The sequence below is a fragment of the Dermacentor andersoni genome, chromosome 5 (assembly GCF_023375885.2).
Source record: "Dermacentor andersoni chromosome 5, qqDerAnde1_hic_scaffold, whole genome shotgun sequence".
In the NCBI taxonomy this organism is placed as follows: Eukaryota; Metazoa; Arthropoda; class Arachnida; order Ixodida; family Ixodidae; genus Dermacentor; species Dermacentor andersoni.
The window spans coordinates 63,814,795-63,839,625 of record NC_092818.1 but is presented as its reverse complement, the minus strand read 5'-3'; the positions used below and the strand labels follow the sequence as shown (position 1 = coordinate 63,839,625).

The 24,831-nt window shown below is 49.9% G+C and overlaps 1 protein-coding gene across 5 annotated transcripts in view; it reads left to right on the top strand.

Annotated features, from left to right (window-relative positions):
• LOC129384989 (uncharacterized) overlaps positions 1–24,831 on the top strand; it is a 186,831-nt gene that overhangs the window by 41,450 nt on the left and 120,550 nt on the right. For all 5 annotated transcript variants that reach the window (XM_055070756.2, XM_055070755.2, XM_055070753.2 and 2 more), the window contains one exon: positions 24,450–24,639. In XM_055070756.2, the coding sequence (XP_054926731.1) occupies positions 24,450–24,639 (190 nt within the window). The remainder of the gene's footprint in view (positions 1–24,449; positions 24,640–24,831) is intronic.

Below are 24,831 nucleotides of genomic sequence, written 5' to 3'. Positions count from 1 at the left end.
AGACGAGCTCTGCGGGTGTAGCCTGAATGTCGGGCTTAAAGGTGGCGCGAAGACCTAGGGAGACGGCTGGGATGTCTTCAGGCCAGGTTGAGTCCGGGTGGCACATGATGGTTGCTTTGAACTGTCTGTGGAAACGTTCGATCATCCCGTTGGCACGTGGGTGGTAGCTGGTGGTCCGCGAGCGTTCGAACCCGGTGGTCAGCCCGAGCAGCCGGAAAAGGTGCGATTCGAACTGTCGTCCTTGGTCGGTGGTGACGCGGCGAGGGGGCCCGAAGCGGGCAATCCAGCCGGCGAAGAAGGCCCAGGCAACGTCTTCCGCAGTGATTCCCTACAGGGGCCATGCCTCAGGCCATCGAGTGTACCGATCGATGGCGGTGAGGCAGTAGCGATAGCGTCCAGCTGGAGGCAAGGGCCCTATGATATCAAGGTAGACGTGTCGAAACCGACCAGAGGTCTGGGGGAATGCGCCGAGTGGTGAAGTGACATGCCTGGTGACTTTAGCGCGCTGGCAATGAATGCAGGAGCGCGCCCAGGTGCGCCAATCCCGCTGCATGGAGGGCCAGACATAGCGGTCAGCCACGAGGCGTGCAGACGCGCGTATGCTGGGATGGCTGAGATTATGTAGCTGGTTAAAGAGGCCACGGATTTGGGAAATGGGCACGTAAAGCCTGCTTCGTGCTGTTGACATGTCGCAGAAGATAGTCTTTGTCGATTCAGATATGGGGACTTGCTGCAGCTGTAGCGATGACCCGCCCTTAAGAAGCTCCTGCAGTTCAGCATCCGTAGTCTGAGCCTCGGCGAGGACATCAGCTGTTATCTGCGAAGGGCTAATAGCTACCACACGTGAAAGCGCGTCGGCGACCACGTTGTACTTCCCGCTGATATGTAGGATGTCGGTGGTAAACTGGGCGATGAACGAGAGCTGGTTCGGGTGAACCGGCGGGAATTTGTCGCGGCGCTGAGAGAAGGCGTAGGTCAGAGGTTTATGGTCGGTGTAGATAGTGCAGTGTTGTGCTTCGAGAATGTGGCGAAAGTGCTGAACTGCTTCGTATACGCTGGTACTCGGCTGCGTGTGGCAAGAAACGCCTGTAAAAGTTCAGCATGCCGAGGAAACGGCGAAGGTCTTTAGCGGCGGTTGGTTGAGGGTAATTTTGCATGTCTGAGATGCGTTCAGGTAAGGGTCGAGTTCCCTCTGATGAAACTTCATGGCCGAGGAATTTGACGACTGAAGCGCCGAGCGTGCTCTTTGGGACATTGACGAGAAGGCCGTGGTCATCGAGGCATTGGAAAAGCAGACGAAGGTGCCTGTGGTGCTCGTCGGCGTTGCGGGAAAAGACCAATATGTCGTCAAGATAGACGAAACAGAAGTCGAGGCCGCGGACGACTTCATCGATGAAGCGTTGAAAGGTTTGTCCAGCGTTCCTCAGGCCAAAGCTCATGAAGGGAAACTCGAACAAGCCGAAAGGAGTAATAATTGCAGTTTTCGGGACGTCGTCCGGATTGACGGGTATCTGCGTGTAGGCCTTGACAAAGTCTAGCACGGAAAAAACGTGGCAGCCAGAAATGCGATGGGCGAAGTCCTGTATGTGGTGAACGGGGTACCTGTCCGGAATTGTGCGGGCGTTGAGGGCACGGTAGTCCCCACAGGGCCGCCAGCCTTCGGTCTTCTTAGGCAGGAGGTGAAGTGGCGAGGCCCATCGGCCGTCGGAGGGGCGGGCGATTCCCTCCTGGAGCATGACTTCGATCTCTGCTTTGGCTATGCGCATGCGGTCCGGGGCAAGGCGACGGGCGCGACAGAAAACCGGGGGCCCTGGGGTGGTCCGGATGTAGTGCAAGGTGGTGTGCTGCACGTCGCGTGGCAACCTGCTGGGGCGCGTCAAACCGGGAAATTCGGCGAGGATGGCGTGGTACGGTGAATTATGTTCGACGCTGAGTACTTTGATGCTTGGCTGGTGGGTAGTCGTTCGCTGTCCTGGCGCAGAATGTCCCGTTGTCGCGCCGATGAGACGGTCGTGGCGCAGTCCGGAAGGAGGTTGTAGTGCGCCAAAAAGTCTGAGCCGATGATTGGCTCTGACGTTGGCGATGACAAAATTCCAATGAAGGTCATGGTGTAGGTTTTTAAGCTGGACGTGCAGGCGGAGCGAGCCGTAAGTTTTGATAGTGGACCGGTTTGCCGCGCTGAGCTCGAAAGACGTAGAAGGACGGGGACCTTGAAGGTGGGCTCGCGGGTAGCAGCAAATGTCGGAACCGCTGCTTTGTAATTTGGTCGGTGACGAAGATGCGACGGCCTCCAGGTTGGCAGCTCGCAGCCGTGGCTACGAGCTGCCGTTGGCGTTTCTCCGATTTCTAGCGGAGCAGGGTGGTCGACATTGCCGTGCTCTGTCCCCGAAGCGTCTATGGTAGTAACACCGGCCGTCGTCACCAGGCTGCTGCGACGGGGTAGTGTTCTGGCCACGGCTTTGCGAGTGGCGCGTCGGCAAGTGTTGATCCAGGCGTCGTTTAATGGAGCTGAGCTGTCGGTTGATATCGTCGATAGGCCGCGCAAGCTCTATGGTGTTCAGCGGTGCGGCGACAGCCTGGACGGTGGGCGACAACGGCGGCAAAGAGACCTCAATGACGCGATCAGCGATCCCGGCGAGTTGGTCGAGAGGTAGCGTAAGCTGAGCCTGCAGAATTGCCTGGACGTGCGGTGGAAGTCGTTGACGCCAAAGTGCTCGCAGTAAGGAATCCTGGACTTCCATGTTGCCCGCGAGAGCACGCATGTGGCGGAAAAGCTGCGAAGGCTTGCGCTCGGCAAGTTCTGCGGACTGAAGCTGTCGCACCTTCTGGTCTTCCGAGAGTGACAGGCGGCGAATGAGTTCCGTCTTGAGGTGTTCGTAAAGGTTGGCCGTTGGTGGGTTGGCAAGGATATCCTGGACCTCGCTGGCGTAGCGGGCATCGAGGTGGGCGACGACATAATCGTAGCGGGTCAGGTCTTGTGTGATGTGCGCAAGGGAGAAGTGGGCCTCGACTTGGGCGAACCATACCTCGGGCGAGTCGGCCCAAAACGGCGGAAGCTTGACAGCGACACGCCAGACGCCGTGCGGGGCAGCGTGCGGGATGCCATCTGCCGAGGTTGTGACGTCCTCGGTGGAGCCGGCAGGATGCTGCTGCACGGAACCATTGAGCTGGTCGTGCCGTTCCTGAAGCTGTTGCTCTTGCCTGTGGATCACCTCTTGCTGCGTGTGAAGCTGTCTGTTGAGAAGTTCCAGCTGTCGTTGAAGGGCGTCTTGTTCGTCCATGGCGATGCGTTGTTGTTCGTTGTCCGGGTCACCAGATGTGGGATGTCGTGTCTGCCGAAGGACGAATCCCAACATAAAAACGTAACGCTTCTTTATTCGACTAACGATAGCAGCGGACGGGCATACCAACGCTACGTTCGTCCCAGTAGCGGAAGGTAGAAGGCGGCCTTTCTCAGCCAGGCAGCCTGTTTTTGTAGCCACCGCCGGTGACGCATACCTCGGGTGACGTGGAGGTGGCGCTATGTTTTATCGACCATGCAGTCCAGCGTGCAGCTGTGTTATGCTGGGCCAGATGATAAGACGGAGGGTGCGCAGAAATATGCGCGGAGTGTGTTGCCACATGCGCATAGGCGCAGGAAGCGTCTGACTGCCTTTTTGTCTGTAGGCCTTGAAAACTGTGTGACGGCTGCGATTTTCTCAGGCTCAGGTCTGACACTTGTGTTACTTACTCCGTGGCCCAAAAACTGTAGTTCTTCATAGTCAAAGTGGCACTTTGCAGGTTTTAAGGTAAGCCCAGCGGACCGTGGACCGTATGGCTTGAAGAATCGACCGTAGCCGTCTGACATGTTCATCAAATCTGGCAGAATAAACAATGACATTGTGTAGGTAGACTAAGCAAGTCTTCCACTTAAGGTCTGAGAGAACAGTATCTAGTAGTCTTTGGAACGTGGCTGCGGTTGAACACAAACCAAAAGGGAGAACTTTGCATTCATAGAGCCCATCAGACGTTACAATAGCAGTCTTTTCGCGATCCCGCTCATCGACTTCTATTTACCAGTATCCACTTTTCAAGTCCATCGATGAGAAGTGCCGTGCATGCTGTAACCGGTCGAGGGGTCAAAACCACTTTCTGATTATGAGGCACGCCCTAGTGGAGGACTCCGGAAATTTCGACCACCTGGGGTTCTTTAACGTGCACCTAAATCTATGTACACGGGTACTTTCGCATTTCGCCCTCATCGAAATGCGGCGGCCGTGGCCGGGATTCGATCCCGCGACCCCGTGCTCAGCAGCCCAACACCATAGCCACTGAGCAACCACGGTGGGTCGAGGGAATCGTCGATGCGTGGTAAGGGATACACACCTTTTTTTTTTTGTAACCCGATTGAGCTTGTGATAATCAATACAAAACCGCAGGCTACCATCCTTCTTCTTAGCGAGTACCACGGACGATGCCCAAAGGCTTTTTGACGGCTGGATGATATCATGTTCTAGCATTTACTTGACTTGCTGCATTGCTTCACGCTCTTTCTCAGCCATGCGACATGGATGCTGTCGGATGGGTATTGCTGTTTCCTCCGTAATGATGCGGCGTTTCGTCAGTGATGTTTGACGCACTCGGGACGTTGTAGACAAGCAGTCCTTAATATCGTCAAGCAGTTCCCTGAGACTTTGTGTCTGTTGCGGCGCTAAACCTGGGTCAACGTCGATGACGGGTGCATGTGGCATACTATCGGTGGTCGATTCCTCTTGTACAGCAAAGCAGTATTGAACTTGGTCAACTTCATCAAAGTATGCCACAGCGGCGCCCTTACTGATATGCCGGCGTTCATTGGTGAAATTTGTGAGAAGTACTTCTGTGTGACCACCAATTAGGCTGACGATACGGCGAGCAATGACAACACCTTGATGGAACATAAGTGCAGTTAGTTTTTTTCGGCTACACCGTCCTTGTTAAACTGTTCTCCGCAGCTGACGGAGACAAGACTGCATGATAGTAGTGGTATGCAGACGTTCGTCGTCGGCGACACGTAACGATGTACGTTGGCGCTCTTCGTCGTGGCTCCTCTCTGTACTAGTTTACAAGGTTATCTCGCCGTCCCGTATGTTAACCACGGCGCCGTACTCCCGCAAGAAGTCAATTCCAAGGATGAGTGATCTGCAGCACTCTTTTAAAATCATAAATGTGCCGACAAAAGCTGTACTTCCTATCTGGAGTCGTGCACTACATTTTCCTGTAGGTGTCATTATCTGGCCCCCGCCATTTCGAATATAAGGGCCCGTCCACTGCATTTTGACTTTCTTGAGCCGGTCTGCCAACAGCTCACTCATTATCGAAAAGTCTGCGCCAGTATCGACTAAAGCTGTCACGTCGTGCCCATTAATCGTTAAGAGTAGGTCGACACTCACAAATTCGTCGGCGTTCCGTTTCTCCGGGTGGCTCTGCTCGTTTTTCTGTAATGTTGGGGGACTTTCGGCGGTTCGACGACTTGTAACCTTCCCCCCGGAGGTCACCGATTTCAGTTTCCCCACCGTGGGCTTGGAGAGCGGCCTCTCACCACGTCGGTGAAACTGCGACGGTTTGGCGAAGAATAACGCAATGGAGACGGCAGGCGCGACCGGAGGTTAGCTGGGCTGCCTTGTTCCCGAGTGACACTGTCGTCGAAGCGTCGATGTCTCTCTGGAAACTGTCGCGGAGTGGCAGGTGACATTTCCTGGTTGCACCCTGGCGATAAGGGCAAAAACAATAAATATGCCCTGGTTCGCCACATTGAAAACACAATGGTCGGCGATCAGCGGTGCGCCATACGTCGGTCCTGCGAAGCTGGGGTCGCCTGAAATGCTCCCTCTGTACCCAGGCAGCAATGGGCGGCCGCTGGTGGTGCTGCTGTACTGGTCCGGTAGAAAGCGGGCGACGAACAGCGTCTGCGTAGCTGTATGCGCGCGGCTCGAAGCGAGGCTCGGGACACGGATCAGGGAGTGGCTCAGGTGGTGCAAATGCTTGCCGGATTTCTTGGCGGACTTCAGCAACCGAAGCAACAGTGAACTCCTTCGGTGTCGCAGTTTGCTTCGCAGTCTCCTCGCGCACAATGTCTCTTATTAGTTCACGCAGCAAGGTCTCGTCTGTAACTGTCAGTACTGCGGCTCCTGCAGGTGCATCGTTAGTCAGGAGTTCGTATTGCCGGCAACGCTGCTGTAGCGCCCGCACGATTGCTGTGGCTTCCTTAATGAACTCTTCCACTGTTGTAGGCGGGTTACGCACGAGACCAGCGAATAGCTGTTCTTTGACGCCGCGCATGAGATGGCTCAGCTTCTTCGAATCAGGCATGCTGGGATCCGCGCGGCGAAAGAAACGAGACATGCCCTCGGCAAACATCGAAACACTTTCGTTGGGCTTCTGAATGCGCAACTCGAGAAGGCGTTGTGCATTATCTCGGCGATCAGTGCTTCCGAAGGCGTCAAGTAGCCGACGGCAAAATTCGTCCCACGTCAAATGTGCTTCGCGATTTTGGAACCACGTCCTTGCGCTACCTTCAAGAGCGAAGTACACATTGGCAAGCTTCTTGTCCGGACGCCACTGATTGACCTTATAGCTACGCGTTCGTACTGGTCCAACCAGTCTTCGGCGTCTTCATACGTGTCACCGTGGAAACTAGTGGGGACTCGATCGTTTTGAACAGTCACCTGCGTTGGACTTGCAAGCGCCATTCCTGAGTCGGTGAGGTCGCTGACAAAGTCCCTTGGAAAACGCCGAATTGCGGGCACAGACGTTGCAGGCGGCGGCTTGCGCGGTGCACAGGTGTCTCGACGCGTGGATGATGCCTTGAAGGGTTGGATGCAGGGCTACTCGCAGGAGTCTTCCCTATCATTAGGTGATGATGCGGTACCCAGCACGTCAACCAGTGTCACGGCTCACTGGAGACAAGAGCGGAGAGCGGTATTTGAAAGAATTAGAGCAAGCGCTCAGTCCAGGCTTGTTGTTGTTGTTGTTGTTGTTGTAGCCTATGGCACGTCCAGGCTTCTTCTTCTGTAGCGCCTCGCTTGCACACACGAGGTCGTCGTCTTCATCGTCAACGTGGTTGGGCACAGATGGCGTCGCGGCAATATGCAGGTGGCGTTTGCCACTCATATAGTCAAAGAACTTCGATGGTAATTTCGAGTTTCTGAAGTGCAGTCCAAGAGAAAAGGATAAATAAATACATGTGTCAATATGCTTCTTGGTCTGTATGCCTAGTCTAAACACTTTCCCAACAACATTTCTAGCGTTGTCGCGTCTCTGACCCTTCTCAATGAATACGACGTCTAGTTTAAGTGGGAAGAACTTAAAGTCGAGGCAGTTCCTGCAGTCGCCACGAGTACTCACCCACGTCAATGAAGACGCCGATACCGAAATCGAATCGACACAAGCAGTGCACGCCTCATCGCTGTCATTCCTAACAGGAAACACTGACTTGAAAGTGTTACAATTTGCGCAAGCCGTTCGCAGTCAGAAGCGGAATTCAATTATTCGCCCACGTAAAATGAATGCCTTGCCATAATCTCGCTAACACTATATTTCGTCCTTACCGGCGTGGCACGCCGTTCAAAGTGCTCAGCGGACCACAAGGCACTGTATTAGAGAGCCAAGTTAAAGGACAGTTAAGGGTGCCTTGCATGCTGTAGCCTCCGACTTCAAGACTTCCACATTACCGTAATATATAAGTCCGGACGAAAGTACTGATGCCGGATGCCTCTCCCGCGCTCCTAAACTCTAAAAAAGTTTGGGACAGCTTTGCAATAGTGACACGAAGACTAGGCGAACAGCGAAGCGGGTTACCCCACCTAGGTTATTCTTGGTTTGGCTATGTTGATGCTTGGTGACTCAGTCAAGTTTTCTGCGTCCGTCGACACCTCGCATGGATTTCCGAACTTGCCGCTGGAACTTCTCCGTGACCCGCAGGCCCGGATCGTTTTGTCGACGCGTCTAGTTGCACGCACGCTTTTACTCGGTAACTTGAGCTCCTAACTCTGAATCTTCTGCAACTCGCTGAAGATTCGCCGCCGCTTCATCTGCGCGATATTCGGGAGTGGACCGAAGTCATCGCATTGGCTCTCGAGTAGCGGTGAGGTGGCTTTCGCACCACGCTTCCTTTTTTCGGGAGCGACGCTTTTCTTTTCTCGCCCCAAATCTCGCTTCGTCGGACACCCGGCTGCTATGCCGACGCGGCAGCCGAGCGGAACTGCTTTTATGCTCCGTGGTGACGTCACGGCTTACATCCGCATCTGCACATGAGCGGCTTCCGTACGGCGCGGCGAGGAAGCTACGATGAAGTGATGCCGGCGCGCGGGATGACGTCATCGCTCGGCGAGGTTTTGCGGTGCACGTCCGCCAGCCTAACCACCAGCTTAAACAGCATCTCTGTTTAAACGCCAGAATGGTACGCCCCCGTCCGGTATTTTCAAGTCACGAACGGCATGCGCGTTATGAGCCGGACAGAGCATTCTGGACAGGAAATTATCGAGCGCAGCGTTTTTATGAAAGGAAATGCAAGCGGGACACATGGCGATTATTTTTGTGTGGCAGATATACACCCCAAAGAGGTGTGCAACTGTTCTTAGTGTAATCAACTGCCGCCGCAACATGAACAGGATGACGACTCTTATCAGGTACAATAGGCACCGACGACTTCGCCGAAGAGCAGCGAGCAGACAAGTCAAGATGTTGTTCTGACAAGACGCCTTGTCGTGTTCTTAAAATGGAAGACCGACTTTGTCCCAAGGGTATTGAGCAGAGATTTTCCTCGTTTTTGTTGAAAAACTCTGTCCTCGTAAAGGAAAGCTTCACCCCAGTCCACGGACGAAGGCGCGAGCAGTGGAGCACCTCTAATAGGCTCCGTCTTTCTTCAATCTTCCTGGCAAAATTCTGACTTCTAGAACCCAAACACCATTGCAATCGACTCCGCGAAGATATCAGCTCTCCGCAGAGGTCACTCTCGTCGTTTTGGTGCAAAGCAAGTAGCTTTCTCGGCGATTTTCTTACGAGGCCATGCCGCCGCCTCGCTAACCCTAATGACGAGCTATCGGCTCGCTTAGCGACCATGCATCTCTGATGCGACCATTATCCATTTTTCTTGTTCGAACCTAGCCTTATCGTCATGGATGTCGTTGAAGTCTAAGGGACAGAGATTGACCCCCCCCCCCCCCCCCCGCCCCCACCGAATTCGGATGGTTTCTTTGCCACTAGCACAAGCAACGCCAGCACCAATCCACTCAGCCGGCACATGTCGCTACCACGCAGTCGCAGCAGGGCCTACTGCGACTCTACCATCGCCCGCGTGCTTCAAGATTGCCCAGAATACCTACAGACATTAAAGTCCCCCTTCGCCTGCAAGTCGACTCTAAAGGCCCAACCACACGCGGTGAATCGTGCGCGCCTGGCTGCGCGTCACGCGTCTGCGAGGCCGTACGCGCCTGTCCTACGCGTCTAGAGAGGGCAGACGCGCAGGAAACGCGCGCGTCAAGGAGGTCTTGATCTTGGGCGTCATTTTGAGCGTACGCGACGGAAGTGGCAGCTTGTGCACCGACGTCACGTGGGCCGCATGTACACTTCCGGTGGTTCGGAAAGGTTGTTGAAGTTTCAGAATCGTGCGGAGACGCCGGGAGTCGCTGCTGGTTTCGTGTCGATAGAGCACAGAGGCTATGGAGGCGATCAACAACGAAGCGCTGATCCCCTGCGTTGAGGCTCGACCTGCGCTTTCGTAGCAGGCGAAACATAAGCGCCACTAGAACAAGCACTTGACGAGGTGGTCATGGATCGTCATGCCCAACGCTGCCGAACAGGTGAGTGCTCGGAATTTTATACGGGCGTCATAGCGGAGCAGTTTCAATCGCGATCGAGCCCGATCGCGGTCGGATTTTGTGATCACGATTGCCTGTACCGCGCGATCTGCGTAGAACCGATCGTGATCGAGAAATTTGATCGCGCTCGATCGCCATCGAAAGCCTAGCTGTGTGGCACTGGTATAAGCTGCCTCTCTCATCAGCAGACTCGCAGATGTCGAAAACGCGTTTCATCTGTGCAGATGACGTTATCACAGCGCTGCAGAAGTGATGGAAGTCCCTGGGGAATAAATTTCGGCGCCTGGGAAGACGTTTCAGAAAGAAAAGAGCCGCGCCATGCCAGTCGACGTTGACGACGACGTCATCTAGCTGTTTTTCGACCAAATGATGTTTCTGCGCTACACAATGGAGTGTAGACCGTAAGTGATCTTGAAGTTTCCATCTAAGCCGACGTGTTAAAAATGAAACACGAGATTTTAGTGCTTTCCCTTTACCACGTTGACCGGCGATGCCATATGTTTGTATTATAGCTGGCAATGCAGCGCACTTATGGGAATCGAGTCAAAATTGTGCTTACGCAAGCAAGTCGACGCACAGTATGCATTATATTCAGCTTTGTCTAATTGGCGATAAAATATTTGTGCTGCATCGCCGCTCCGATTATCGCATAGTTCGTTAAATGTGATCCGGTAAGGGGACATGCAAGCAGTACAAGAATAGCTTTGTATATTTATTTATTTAGGTACCCGCAAAGCCAGTTTGGCTTTGCAGTGGGGAGCAGAGAAAGCAGAAATACAGGTACAAAATAACAAGTAAAATAGCACTTAAAAACCTTACAATAAAGCATAAGACAGAAGTACAGAGAATATCACATACAAATTAGCAGGATGAATAAAAAGAAAAGGGCTTGCATGATGCACACACAAAAACAAAACACAAAACATGCAAGTAGTTTTTTTTTTATTCTGTGCACTGATCCTAGAAGGCAGCGTGCAAGTCAATGGCCAGTATTTAACTGAGTATTGAATGTTGCTATATTCACGTGTACCTTGGGCACTTCAATGCACAGTTTTAATTTTGCATTTTGTTGCTTGCCAGCAGTGTGCAAATCGGTGCTTCATCACAGATCCTCAAATATTAGCTAGCTTGCTTAGGGATTCATTCAGTGTCATCATGCTGTAGGAATAAATGCGCCATAGTGCTGACGACATTGTCAGCTGTGTAATTGATAATTCTTTTGTGTCTGCTCAGCAGTGTCCTTACCTAATTATCAGCCTGCGGTTATTCTGCAGATCCCAGGTGCTGTGGTTACTGGTTTAAGCGAAGCTTTCACAATGTTTGTGGAGAACGCTGATCCTGCTTAGCAAAATTTCCAAGGAAGGACTAGATGATCCAGTTTAACACATTCGCACTGTGCAAAAAATGATTATTGAAATTTTACCTGCCAAAACCACGATCTTGTTACATTATTTTAATTGGTATTTGCATTACGTCCAGTACTGGTCACTCGTGCAACACAGTAGCCAGTAGTCAGCTGGGGTGACAATGGTTCAACGACTACATTAATATCAGTATGAGGCGAGCTATTTGGCAAGACAGTAGGAGCAGCGGTAGGAAAGTCCAGAGAAGAGGCAAAAAAAGCTTGGCTGTAAGGAACCTTCTGGAAGGGCTTGCTCGCTAAGGTCAGCTTTGCTGGGCCAAAACACCCTTTACAAGGCAGATGGCAAGAAGACAAACATTATTAGACTAACTTCCTAAATACAAACAACAAATGCACTGACTACTACGTACACAGCTTCACACTGTGTTTAGACGTACATTCAGTTAAGAAAAACAGTTTAGAATGAGATGAAGTTTACAAACAAGTGAAAGGAAAACAAAGTTACAAGCCAAGAACGTTTCAAGTAGAAAAACTAGAACAGGAGAGAGCCTCATGCTAAAGCAAGACCTAACGGTACTACTACTCTATGTTTAGAAAGTGCAAGCATAGGTCTTTCAACATGAAATTTATGAAGTGGTTTTACTGAGTAAATGTAGTGGAATGCTTCCTGCTAATTATTTCAAAACTGAGACATTCCAAATATCATGCACTGTTTTGAGTAGAAGTAATCACTAGGCTTTAGGCATGCAGATCTTGTAATAACTCCTTAAATGCATCACAAGCAAAAACAGAAAAAGATACAAAAGCTACACTTACGCGCAAGCAGAAACTGTTCATTCTGGTTGTGTAGGCAAGCCACTTTTGTCCCTACAAAACTGATTCAGAGCTTCAGTGTACTCTAATAAAATCACACACTAAAACAAGTGTGGACGGATTTGAGCCTTCATATATTTTTGCATCCAGACTGGCACATTATTTACACATTGACAGTATGTGCAAACCTTATTACGCTCACATGCAGGATGTCCGCCAACCTTCCACCAGTGCCCCCATCGAGTGAGGAGGGAAGTGCTGCAGACATCTTAACAAAAAATGTGCCAGTTTTCCGATCTGGCAACACTTGAAGTGCCATCACCGTCGAGTGAAGAGTCACAAGCGCCAGCCTCGACTCTGTCTTCGGCGTTGCATGAGTCTGTGGAGTCTCAGGACATTTTGGAATCTCTTGAATCACCGATATTTCAAGAAGTTCTGGTTCCTGAGGATTCTGAGGCTCACCACAGCAGTCCGCAGTCAGAAGCATCGCTGGCTTCAGCAGGCAGTCGCAGGCTGGATACGTTAGGAAGCATTGCTTCTGAAGCAAAGTCAAGGGGGAGGAAAAGGAAAAAGAAAGATTAGAGTCAGTTAATATTGGAGGAATTAGGCAATGTTTCAAGCGCAATCAAAAGATGCAAACCACAAGACGACCTTGAACTTTTGCCGTCTCTCTGCTCAAACACATTAGAGAGGCCAGTGAGGATACGCATCTCGACTTGAAAATTAAATTGATGCAAGTAGGAAAGTAATTCAAAGATTAATGTTTTTTAATGTATACTTTTTGTATAATAAAGCCAAGAGACAATGAAACAAAAGGAAATCATTGATGAATTTAATTACTTTATATCGAAATGGAAAAATAAGGAGGAGAATGAAAGTATATGAAAAGGTAGCTTCCCACTGATGGGAGACGAACCCACAACCTTTGAATTATGCTTGCATTGCTTTACCAGTAGAGCTGCAGCAATGGCTATCCCACTGCAAACTTTCTTGGGCCTGTATGTGCATGTACTAGATATCACCCTGGTAGTTTTAGCCAGCACTACTCGTGCAAGAACACTCCAAGAGCCTAATCTAGTACACATAAACATTCTATGAAATTGATGGTGAAATAGCCTCCAGCTCAATTGGTTTTGGTTTTAGCTCCCACCAATGGCAAGTTATATTTTGTCCACTTTCATTTCCCTTCTCCTTGCGATGTTGACATTACAAATAAAATGACAGTTATTATCCTTTATGCTTTATATATGTTTCCTTGTCTGTTGTTGTCATGTCAAAGCCCCTCAGCTCTTCTTTCTTGTTCATTTTACATTGTGTTGTATCCATATTTTTGTGCGGTATTCAAGAATTTCATAATGTTGATATCTGTGGGCCTGGTTGGCTGGCCATTGCTGCTGTAGAGATGTGTGAACATGTTTTAGCAACACACCTACGATAAAGAAGCACTGACTTGCAACTAAAGGTTTGTTGTTGCAAGACAGATGTTTATCGCTTTCATCTGTGTTTATACTCATTCAGCCTGTCTTGCAGCAATGAACCTTTTTGAGTTCACCACCTGTACATGTAGAGTTTGTGCATGCATGTAGAGATGCCTGTACATGCATGTAAATAAAAAAAAATGTAATGAACCTTCAACCAGACCCCATTGAAAATTTCGGTTATATGCTGCAAGTTGTAAAGCCTGTCGGGGCGTTCTAGCAGCGCAAGCATTTTTCAAATTGTTTTATTATTTTTAGAAGAGGTAGCAGAAAGGGAGAACTTAGCCACCACATAGCCAGGAGGCGAGGTTCACTGCCAACATAGACAACCTCTACCTCTGCCACAACTATCATCCACAAGCCACATTCCTTGCATTTTTTTTTTCTTTGTGTTCTGTGGCTCAGTTCCAGAGTTGGTTTTGCATGTTCTGCATTGGATGTTTGGCCAAAGTCTTTGTAGGTAATCAGTGACATTGAAGGCAGTGTGTAAATGAGACATTTATACGTATGACCCTGCTTCTCTGGCAGGAAGCAGGGCTACCTGACGGGAGCCGTGAACAGCATTGTGAGCTTTAAAAAATTTCTTAAGCTGAAAAAAATTTAAGAAATTTCTGCGGCTGTCGTGCTGTTCTGCAGTTGTTTAATACTTTGCAGGCACGATCGCCACTATCTGACTTACACACGAAAAGTAGATTTAGAATCGAATCAAATGAAGAAAAAATAATCTGGATATCAAATAAAATATCGAATAGCAGAAAATGTATTACAAAACTTAATCCTTACAAATTTTGTGCAAGAAAAGCGGGTCTTACACAAGCTCTGTGCAAACAGTATGGTCTACTGTTAATAATGAAGGGAGCTCCAAATTAGTATTACAGATTGTCTGTTAAATAGAATCAAGCGCTTCTTCCCCTCTGAAGCTGAACAGTTAATGACCGTATGTCGTACGGCATATACGGGTTAGACAGGCGGCAGTTGAAACGTCGTGAGGTGTCGTCACCACGTATCGAATATACTATCTGTATGCTTCCAGCGGCTAATCAGCCCGATCTTCGCCTATGCTTTCGCGCTTTCCGAACTACACCCTGCTCTTGTCGTTCCCTCTGTTCGCGTACGTCACGTTATCGTTTCTATCGGTGCTGTCAACCTGGACGAACCTTGCACCGACGACACGATGCTATTCTGCGAATTGGGCGTTCGCGCGCTGCGAGTACGATCCCCGCATTACTACTTTAACCCTTTCACTTATGCGCGCACTTAAAAACGCTGATAAGTAATTGCTGTCCTAACGAAGATAAGTCCCCATGTCCAAACACTGGCTCCTAGTTCTACCACTGTAGATCATCGAAAGGAAAGAAGTTACTCACAGCCGTAAAGTCCTTCTTCTTTACGCAGTTGAAAGACTGGCCGGACCCACCAACGTCGCTGCAGAGGCCGCAGACGCTTTCTGCGCTCCCGCCGCCTTTGCAAGAGCAGCAGCAGCAAAAGCTTCTTTCTCATGTGGTACATTGCGGGGAGAGAACGCTGATGCCGGCGAAGCAAGCGGCTAAGCAAGAGCTCGGCAGCAACGTTGTGCGTGGTCGCGCGCAGATGTCAGCTGCAGTTGTGAGCAAGCAGACGCTATCGCGCGTGATGTTGATAATTGATGTAGCTTTTCTTGCCATAAGGATGTATAGATACGAACAGCGTGCATTTCTCAACTTAAAAACAATGTACTAGCTCTAACATTGATAAATTAAATAAAAATGGCTAGCCATAACGAAATTAAAGATAAACTTTTCTCAAAGCCAAAGACGACCGTTTCCGCCATCGCTGGGCCGCTGGTCTGTCAGCCCTGTGCTACGCGCAGCGAAGCGCGCACGTGTGCGCGTATCGTGTGGCTGGACGCCCTTCCCTTCATCACCCGCGTACGCGCACGCAGACGCGTACGCTTACGTGTACGCGTAGCGAGACGCGTATCCCGGGCTGCGTGTGGTTGGGCCTTAATGCCGCCATAATATGGGAAGCGTAAATCCGCGATCCCATTCTTGCTGCTACAGGCCTCACTCCGACCGATACCGCAGAGGATACGTATAGGAATACAGTGCAAAAAGATGGACAGGTGCGCTAGTTGGTAATGCATTCTCATAAAAATGTACAGCGCTAAAAAGACAAAGGATAAAGGAGAAGAAATACACACTACACCCGCTGTGTGTGTGTTTCTTCTTCTACGTCCTTTGTGTTTTTAGCGCTCTAAGTTTTCATTAGGATACCTATAGGACCGAATCAGCATGTAATATTGTCTTGGCCTGCGTCTCTAAAATACACAATGCCGAGTACTAGGGAACGATCACATCCCTTCAGACCGGAGGCAAGAACTACCCCGCGGCATCCTGCACCACCTGCCCGGATGACACAACTAAAGGGGCCATCCCCAAGATCCCACCATACGACACTCATAAAGCCATCACGACCAGCCAATTACCAACGTAACTCTTCTATACTGCAAGCTCGTGGGATCGGAAAGACCAAATCGGTGCTCATTGTTTTCGACGGACAAGTCCCGTTTTAAGACAACTACCGAGGCGCCAACTAAAAATCTTATATCCACGAGAGCAAAGCCTAATTCTGCACACTCCGCGGGTCAGTCCAACATCGCGCCGACGTTTGCCCTGCCTCACGCCGCAGCCCGTGTGTCACATGCTACCAAGAAGGCCCTAAACCCGGCCACGCCTACCAGGCATAATGTTCTCTTTGTGGCCTCGGTCACCTGATTGGCCTTAAGGTCTGTGCATGGCGCTACATTACCCCTCCCCTCCTCATACAGTGGTACCAAGCACAAACTCTACATCGCACCACGGCACAAGCTGTCACCCCTTCCTTCTCGCCTGAGCAGCGCTCGGGATATCCGTCTACGTCATCACGAAGTGGTTCCTGCAATCGCTTCCAGAGCTTGTTGGAGGAGCAGCTCCCGAAACCGTGCACCACCCCATCAATATGCAACACCACATCGGAACAAGCTTCCACGGAACTCTCCCAGGTAAGCTGAACAGCCATGTCCTCTCCCTCTAACGTCTCTACACACACACACACCCCTCGCCTCGCTGAGCCCCCACCTCAGCCGTCGACTTCGTCCGCAGACAATTTATCACTGCAACTAGTCATGCAGGAACTTAAGGCCATTTGCTCCAAAATATCGGTCCTTAGGCGCGAGAACACGTTCTGTCAGCAGCTGCTAAGAATGTACTAGAGCAGTGCACCCGATACCTAACAATGATCTCCCTCCTCACTTGCCTAAGCGCCGTGCTCCAGAACGCGATGGCTCCATGGACACCGCTATTTCCACCCAGTCAGCAAGTGCAGTTCGTGCAACTGCCGAAGATTGTCTGCAAGGGGCCATAGCCTAGCCCAGTGCCGCTGCGACTCAAATGCTCAAATCAGCTCATGACCACGAACATTCAGAGCTCGCCTACAAAATCCTAACTTCTACAACGAAACTCAAATGACGTATGACAGACGTTGAGGAACGGTCTGACACGTTCAAAGGAGTCATATTCAAGAAATCTCACTCAGGCATGGACGATACCTTCGCCTCTCAACATGCTACGTACGGCATTTGGCAGAGGAACTGGCGCGGATACTCACGGAAACGAGGAGTCCTAAGACAGCGTCTACCGATACCTTTGTTACAGGTCCCGCCCGATGTCATCCGCCTTCAAAGTCACATGACAGCGGCAAAACTCACCAGTCACGCGGCCTACCACTTCCACGCCCACACTACCAATCATCAGCCATCTCTCACCACACTCGTCTGAAGCAACATTACGGTCATACCGCACGACCCTTTCCGCACAGCCCTCCGCATCTTTTCCTCGAAATTATCCCGCCTCAGCGCAAGAACTCCTCCACCCTATTTAACTCGCTATTTACAGCAGTCCCAATCACATCGCTTCTACCGCCTTCTGCAGCCAGTGGATCCTTTTGCCCACTCCCCATCGTTTTCGCGAGAGACGCAAAGGCCGCCAGCTCTGCGCAGACATCAAGCAACTCTGATACGCCGCCCTCACTGATCCTGCCCACCACACGCACACTATCAACAGAACGTCCACAGATACCACGCCGGATCTAATTCTCACCAAGCGTACTCCTGCGGCAGATTGGTAGGATACCGGACATACTCTCGGCAGTGACCACTTTGCCTCTAGGCTTAAATCACGGCCGGTCCGAATAGACGGGTTGGACGGCCGCTTGGTCTCACGGACTGGGATGCCATATGGACATGGCGCACACAGCGCACCCTTCCGGACGGCCCTCATCCCACTGTAGAGGTCCGGATAGCCGGTTTGTTGGAGGACGTCCAGAAAGCGACCAATAGTGTCTCTGAAGAGGCTGGCCTAGACCAACTCGAAAACCGTCTCCTGCATGTGTAAGAGGCCCTCGATGGACTTCAAGGGTGATACCAGAATTAGAGACTCAACAGTCAGCTCTGCAAACGCATCGCGGTACTCAACCGGCATATCGAGCACTATGTGCATCAGCTCACCAATGAGCAATGACATGCTGTATGCGACGGTATGAGACGGCAACCTACCCTCCGTAATACCTGGAATACCTTCCAAAATCTCCTCGACGATCGCACTTGTAAAAGTACACAATGGCAGAATCAACCGAAACTACTACATCTGGCCATGACTCTGGTAATCAGTTATTCCGGGACTTAACCGTCAAGTACATTGGTACTCAACCAATTCAACAGCAACTGCCCTACAGAGGCCAGAACAACGTTGAGATGGATGCCCCCGTTACCTTTGCGGAGCCGCAGGCAGTGGTTCACACCTTCACACCCAACTAGGCCTCCACGGATGACGCCTCCCTCGCGACCCTCCTGCATCACGTGAATGCGGTATGGGAATGCGGTTCTTTAACGTCATCCTGGAAGTGTGCCGAAATTGTACTAATTTCTAAACCGAGCGAACCCCTGCATTTAGACAATATGCGCCCCATCGCCCTCACGCCATGCCGGGTGAAAGTCATGGAACACACTAGTCTTCAAAGGCTTACTGCACACTTAGACAAGCGTAACTACCCCACATGATTTGGCTTCCGCCCACAGCTATCCACGCAAGACATTATGCTTCAGCTATATCACGAAATCATAGGTCCTTATCAAGGTCCTCAACTTGACACAGAAGCCATCCTTGGTTGGGTTCTTGCAAAAGCTTTCGACAACAACGTCAAACACAACGCCATATTGGAGGCGCCGTCACATTTGTACGTCGGTTACAACATGTACCGCTATGTGGTAGATTTCCTACCTAGTCGTACAGCCATTCCAACATTCTAGGGCCTCAAATCGGACGTGATATCGCTAGGGAGTAAGGTTACACTGCAAGGGTCAGCATACACTCGCCCATACTTTTGAATGTCGCACTCCTCGGACTCCTGGAGCGCCTCATTGCCATTCTCCGCCTCCATCACAGTCTCTATGCGGACATTACATTCTCGACCACAGAAGGTAGTGATAGCGACATTCAAGGAACCCTACGAGCATCCATGGATACATTGACGGCATACATTGAATCACGCGTTCTTTCGTGCTCTTCGCCTAAATCCGAACTGCTCATACTCGAGTCTGCTCATCGGCACCACCCGTCAGAACCTCACTCTCCATCCATTGACCTGGCAGCCCCACAGCGCGCCTTTCCCTCGCGTTCCAATCTTCTGAGCCCTTGGGCTGCGTACGCAGCAAAACCGCACGAATACTGCAACTTTACATCATCTTAGCAACCACGCTCCACAAGTAGGCCTGCTTATCTCATACTGGTATTATCTAAACTGGTATTAAAGAGGACAACATTCTTCGGCTAGGCCGGGCCTTCATGATGAGTCGCATCACATATGCTGTACCCTTCTTATGCCTCACACATTCTGAGAAACACAACATTGATATCATCATCAGGGAACATATGAACAAGTACTCCACGTTCCGCCCAACACCGCCAATGTGAAGCTGGCTGAATTGAGGCTCCATAAAACTCTGCGACCTCATCGAAGCTCAGCGCCTAGCTCACTACGCAGGCCTCTTCCACACCGCGAAATGACGTCAAGTCCTCAGTAACCTGAGCATCTTTACATCAAGCAGGTTGCAGTCAAGCTCCCCATACCACCGGACATTCGCGACACTTTCCTGATTCCCCCTCTCCTAAAGAACATGCGCCCCGACCACAATAAAGCACCTCGCACCGCATGGGCTTGGCAACTCGGCAATAGGTATGAGGGCGCTTGGCACGTATCTTATGTCGACGCCGCGGACTAACCAAGCCACTTGCCGTGGTCGCGGGCTCGAAACTGGATATTACAAAAATCAGCTGCATACGAAGCATTCATCCTGAAGAAGGCGAAGATGCTTCTATAGCTCTCGCTATGCTTCGAATACTGCATCGTGCATCACCACTGACTCCAAGATAGCCCTACGTGACTATACCAGGCGGCTCATCTTGTCCCAAGCATACCGCATTCGCACAGGCACACACCCCTCCTGTCGCCGCAGCGTCCACCTTATCTGGGGCCTGAGCCACGCCCGTCTTACCGAAAACAAAGCCGCGCAAGACTCCGACCGAGCAAACATCCACCGGGCACATTACTCCCCTTCAGGCCAGCAGGTTTCCGGATGCCCTCAGCTTCCGCAAGCCTCTAAGCACGAAGCCGTAGCGTCCTGGCGCAGCCACGCGAGCGAGCGTATGATCAGCTATCGCGAGATCCTCACGTACTACTGCAAAGCCCGCTTCAAATACCGCCCTCCCGACAACTCTCTCAACAAACATCAATCTATCACGTGACGGCTCTTACAGACGCGCACCTTTCCTGCACCGTCCCTGTATCATCACATCTACCCCGATGCCTTCACACCGAGCTCCAAACCATGCCACATGCCACGCGCCGATCTCGACCACACTATCTGGGCATGTCACTCAGTACCACACACCATTAAACACAGCACTAATGTTACATTCAGAATCACATGTCCGAACATTGGAAAGCCATGCAGCTCAGTAACTGCTCGAAAGATCAAATCTTGGTTGTGTCACTGGCGAACACGTCGCCAATACTCAAGATCTGATCGCTGCCTGAGGAAGGGAGGCCCTGGTGGAGCTAGTCTCACAGCCCCCCCACCTCATTTAGCGCACCAAGAATTTTGAATAAAGTTCTCTCTCTCGCTCTCTCGCTCTCTCGCTAGTCTGCGCTAACAAACTCCTGGTTGTTTCATCAGCTCTGGGGCTTGGCGTTTGCATGCCATGTCTCATGACCCCATGGAAGACCAGCTCATGTTGTCGCGTATGCTCGCGAGGATTCAGGAGAAGTATTAGAAGTATTACTGGCCCCGCCTGAACGCCGACCTCACCCGTAGCGTCAAGACATGCAGAAACTGCCAGCGACGCAAGACACCACCGACAAGGCCCGCAGGATTGCTATAGCCAAACTACGTTCTTTGCCGACCATTTCAGCAAATGGGGATAGACTTGTTGAGGCCTCCATTGCCGACACAAGAACGGATTGTACTGCTGAGCTTACTCAAGTCATCCTGCGGTATAGCCAAACAAATCACAGGAGGGCAATCACATACCACTCGCAAGGAATGATCTAATGGAACGCCTGACCAAGACGCTTGCTGACACGTTAGCCACATACGTCGACGTCGAGCACGAGAAGTGGTATGCCGTCCTTCCGTACGTAAGTTTCGCATAAAACACGCTAATGCAAAAAAATACAGATCTCACCATTCAAGCTGGTTTACAGAAGAAACGGGTTGACGACTCTCGACGCTGTGCTGCCGCATGTGACCGGAGAAGAGACTCTCGACGTCGCCATTTGTCTTCGGTGCGCCGAAAAAGTACAACTCGTCCGCTTGAGCATGAGAAACCGGCAAAGCACGGATAGCCGACACTACAATTTCTGACGATGCTACGTGGAATACCAGCCAATCGACGGTATTTTGTTTTGGACCCCAAGAAATCGGCAAGGACTTAGTGAGTAACTCTAGCGACGCTAGTTCGGACCTTGCTAGATAACACGACGTATATGTGCACTGAGGACAGTGAGGTCGTGCCAGAAGCCTTTACCCAATCACTGCAGCACCGCACGTGACCTGAAGTAGTAAATCTTTTTCGCCTTAAGGCTTTGTGCCAGCGCTAACGAACCCTCGGACTTATTTATTTTTTATTTATTATTTCTCTTTACTTCATGTGCTTTAGTAGTATTTTGCTCTAGTGTATGTAGCATTGGGTTGATGATTTTACAAAGGAGGCATTGATACTTTCTTTCGTTCTCTGTTTTTCTCAAAAATCGATAGAAAAGCATTCGTAAAATGTGCTAAAATATTTTCGCTGGCTCATTTCACGTTAGGAAAAACACATTTATGTTGCACCTATTGAGCAACAGAAGGCTGTATCGCGAGTTTTTCATGTTGCTGTACAATTTTCTCATTGAGCCTTTTTGTCTAACTACATTATTTGAGAAGTTAAATAAATATGTAAGACTCATTATCTGATTAAGCAGAATGAAAAATATAATTTCAGTATCTCCAAGCCATGGCAAACAACAATGGTTCTGTACAGCTACGTCGCATTCGCATAATTTTATGCTCTGGCTAAAGTTAGCTGGGACATCCCGTAGAAAAGCTTACGCGCTTCACCCCGCAAATGAGATTTCGACGATCACCGACTGTGCTCTCCGCGGTCGTGGTGCTTCTAGTGTCACTTGCTTTTGTAGGCACAGGTGCGCCCAATAAGAAATTTGGTTTTTGCGACTTACATTTCGCTCTTCGCCGTCACTACAACGTGACGATGTTGAAAGAAATCTTCGGGGGGCAGAAATCTTGGCCCGGTGAGGTCTGATGGCTTCGTGCGAACTCTATGCTCGCACACTTATTTCGCACTGAAGCAAGAGGTAGCAAGAATCCAAGTTCCCAGCTGATGCGGCCCTCTTCCTCACGCCGTTGTTCTTCCGCGGTCATCGAGTGAGATGTGCTCATGTTTGCCGGTGCGCGCTGGACACCATGCATGTTTATTTAGTTATTAAGCACATTTTAAAAATTCCTATGGCCGATGAAACTGCTATCCTTACCTCGTAAGCTGCCTAATAATTTGATACTGCAATCGATGCTTCACCTTTCGGTTGAAGCTGTGACATATTTTTTTTTTAAATCGAAGCTTTTGTTGCCTCTTTCTTTCACTTTCGCGCTGCGCATGCAACTGCCGTTGTCTGGCACGCCACGCAGGCGGGTGATTTATAGCGTGTGTTTACAGGACAGGAGCGTGGCAGAGACGAAAGGAGACGCGAGAAACTCGTTTGGACCTTTGAGCGGCGTCGAATCTTCACAATGCCCTCCGAAACTCCCCTCGCGTCGTCACATTAGCTTCTTGACAGCTGTAATTATCTGTGACCCCGCAAAAGCATTCTAGAAATTGCAATCCTTAACATTCTCTGGCGTGCAATTCCAGAGGGAAGCTGAACAGAATGATCGAGAGGAGGGGAGAGGAGGCACAGAATGAATTGAATCAATGTAGTCGCGAAACGAGTGAATCGCACGGACACTATTCGTCCTTATGAATTACTATTCGCTCACTATCCCAATACAAGGAAGGCGGGGTGATGGGAAACGGCGTGATAAGGCAACGAAATAGTACTGCTAAACACCCGACAGCCGGTTGTGGGCAAACGAAAATAATTTATTTTCGAGGAATAGTGCGGAACATTTCTGCTAGTTCTGAAAACTAAAGACAATGCAAATTTGTGAAGCAGGCAACTTACGCAGGGCGTGCAGAAGCAGAGCCGCATTAACGCGCATCCTATGTTCTAGGCGACACTACGGAAGCGTTCCCACGTCATATGAACACTTCTGTGCCGGCTGCAATAGCTTTGCGGGTTTGGCATTGCTCGAGGCCGTGAGTTTGATCTCTACTGCAGCAGCTGCATTTCGGCTACAGTGAAATCCAAAACACCGTCCTGCACTTAGATTTAGGGGCACGTTAAAGAACACCACGGTTTCAGAATTAATACGGTCTCCGCCACTATAACGTGCCTCCTAATCCGATTGTGGTTTAGGCACATACTGCCCAATAATCCAATTATGTTTAATACTTCTGACGCAATGCGATGTGCCATGTGAGGCAATTAATATTCTCAACCCTCTTAGAAGTTATGAAATATGGCACACAACAACGCCTCAAGCAGACACCTCCTCCTAAGTATTCTGTGAACTACGCAGACAAACAGCAGTGGTGCACGCAAGATTACGCTTAACATCACCTCACCACCATCGTGTTAGACTAAAGATTTAGGAAATGGAACATTCGACGCCAACATCACCACTTGTTTTCGTCAATCAAAGCAAACTGCACAGAAAGCTTCGCTTACAACGATTCCCACGGTGGTTGGGTGTCGCGTAATTTTTCTTTCTCTCCCAGTCTAACTGCGGCTGCCGTTGCAGGAAATCAAACTGGCGACTAATCAACACGCTCTTGGTTTCTCGTTGCATAAAGAAATATACATATTTGTGTTATGCCGTACCAATTATTTGCAAATGGAACAAAAGGGTAGCGCAACATGTTTCTGATGGTAGCGTCTGGCTAATGTCACTCCTTTGTAGCTATCACTGGGCAGTAAACTGCCGCGCTAAGAGGATAGTTTACATGCTACATCTCGGTGAGATAGGCTCTACCCTTGTATTAGCAATGATGTTGATTAAATACATTAGTAAATACGTAAGAACGGATACATACGTTAGAAGTCATAAATTAAATATACAGTGTGAGTAGTGCGCAAAGTTGTACCTTCGAACAATTTGACTAAAGTGAAAGCCAAACGTCTTATTCCTATTAAGAGGCAAGATAACACGTGATAAATGTATTGTATAACACTTGCAAAGGGTTTTACACTGCACAAGTTTTTGACTCTCACTGCGTTTTTCCTTTCTAGGGCTGTTGGCGTGCACACTATATATGACGATAAGTACTTCTGCAAGACTGAAATTCCTGCAAATGGGACCGGCATATACACCAGCCAAAGGGGTGTTGATGCACCTAATGATACGGCACTGGGCCCAGTAGCAAAGGCAGGAGACATTTATTCAATGGGTATTCGAATAGTGAGCGACAAATACTTCGTGGTGAGTAGACATGCTGAGTTTGTGGCTTCTCTTGCCATTTAGGCGCTCTACATGAAAATTTCATTGAAGATATTAACGAACGTATACATAATTTCGCACTAAAATTCATGTGTCCACTGCGAGGTACGATATTTAGTTTCAATGGGATATCATCAGAACACTGAATAAACGAAAAATTTGGAGGACGCTTAA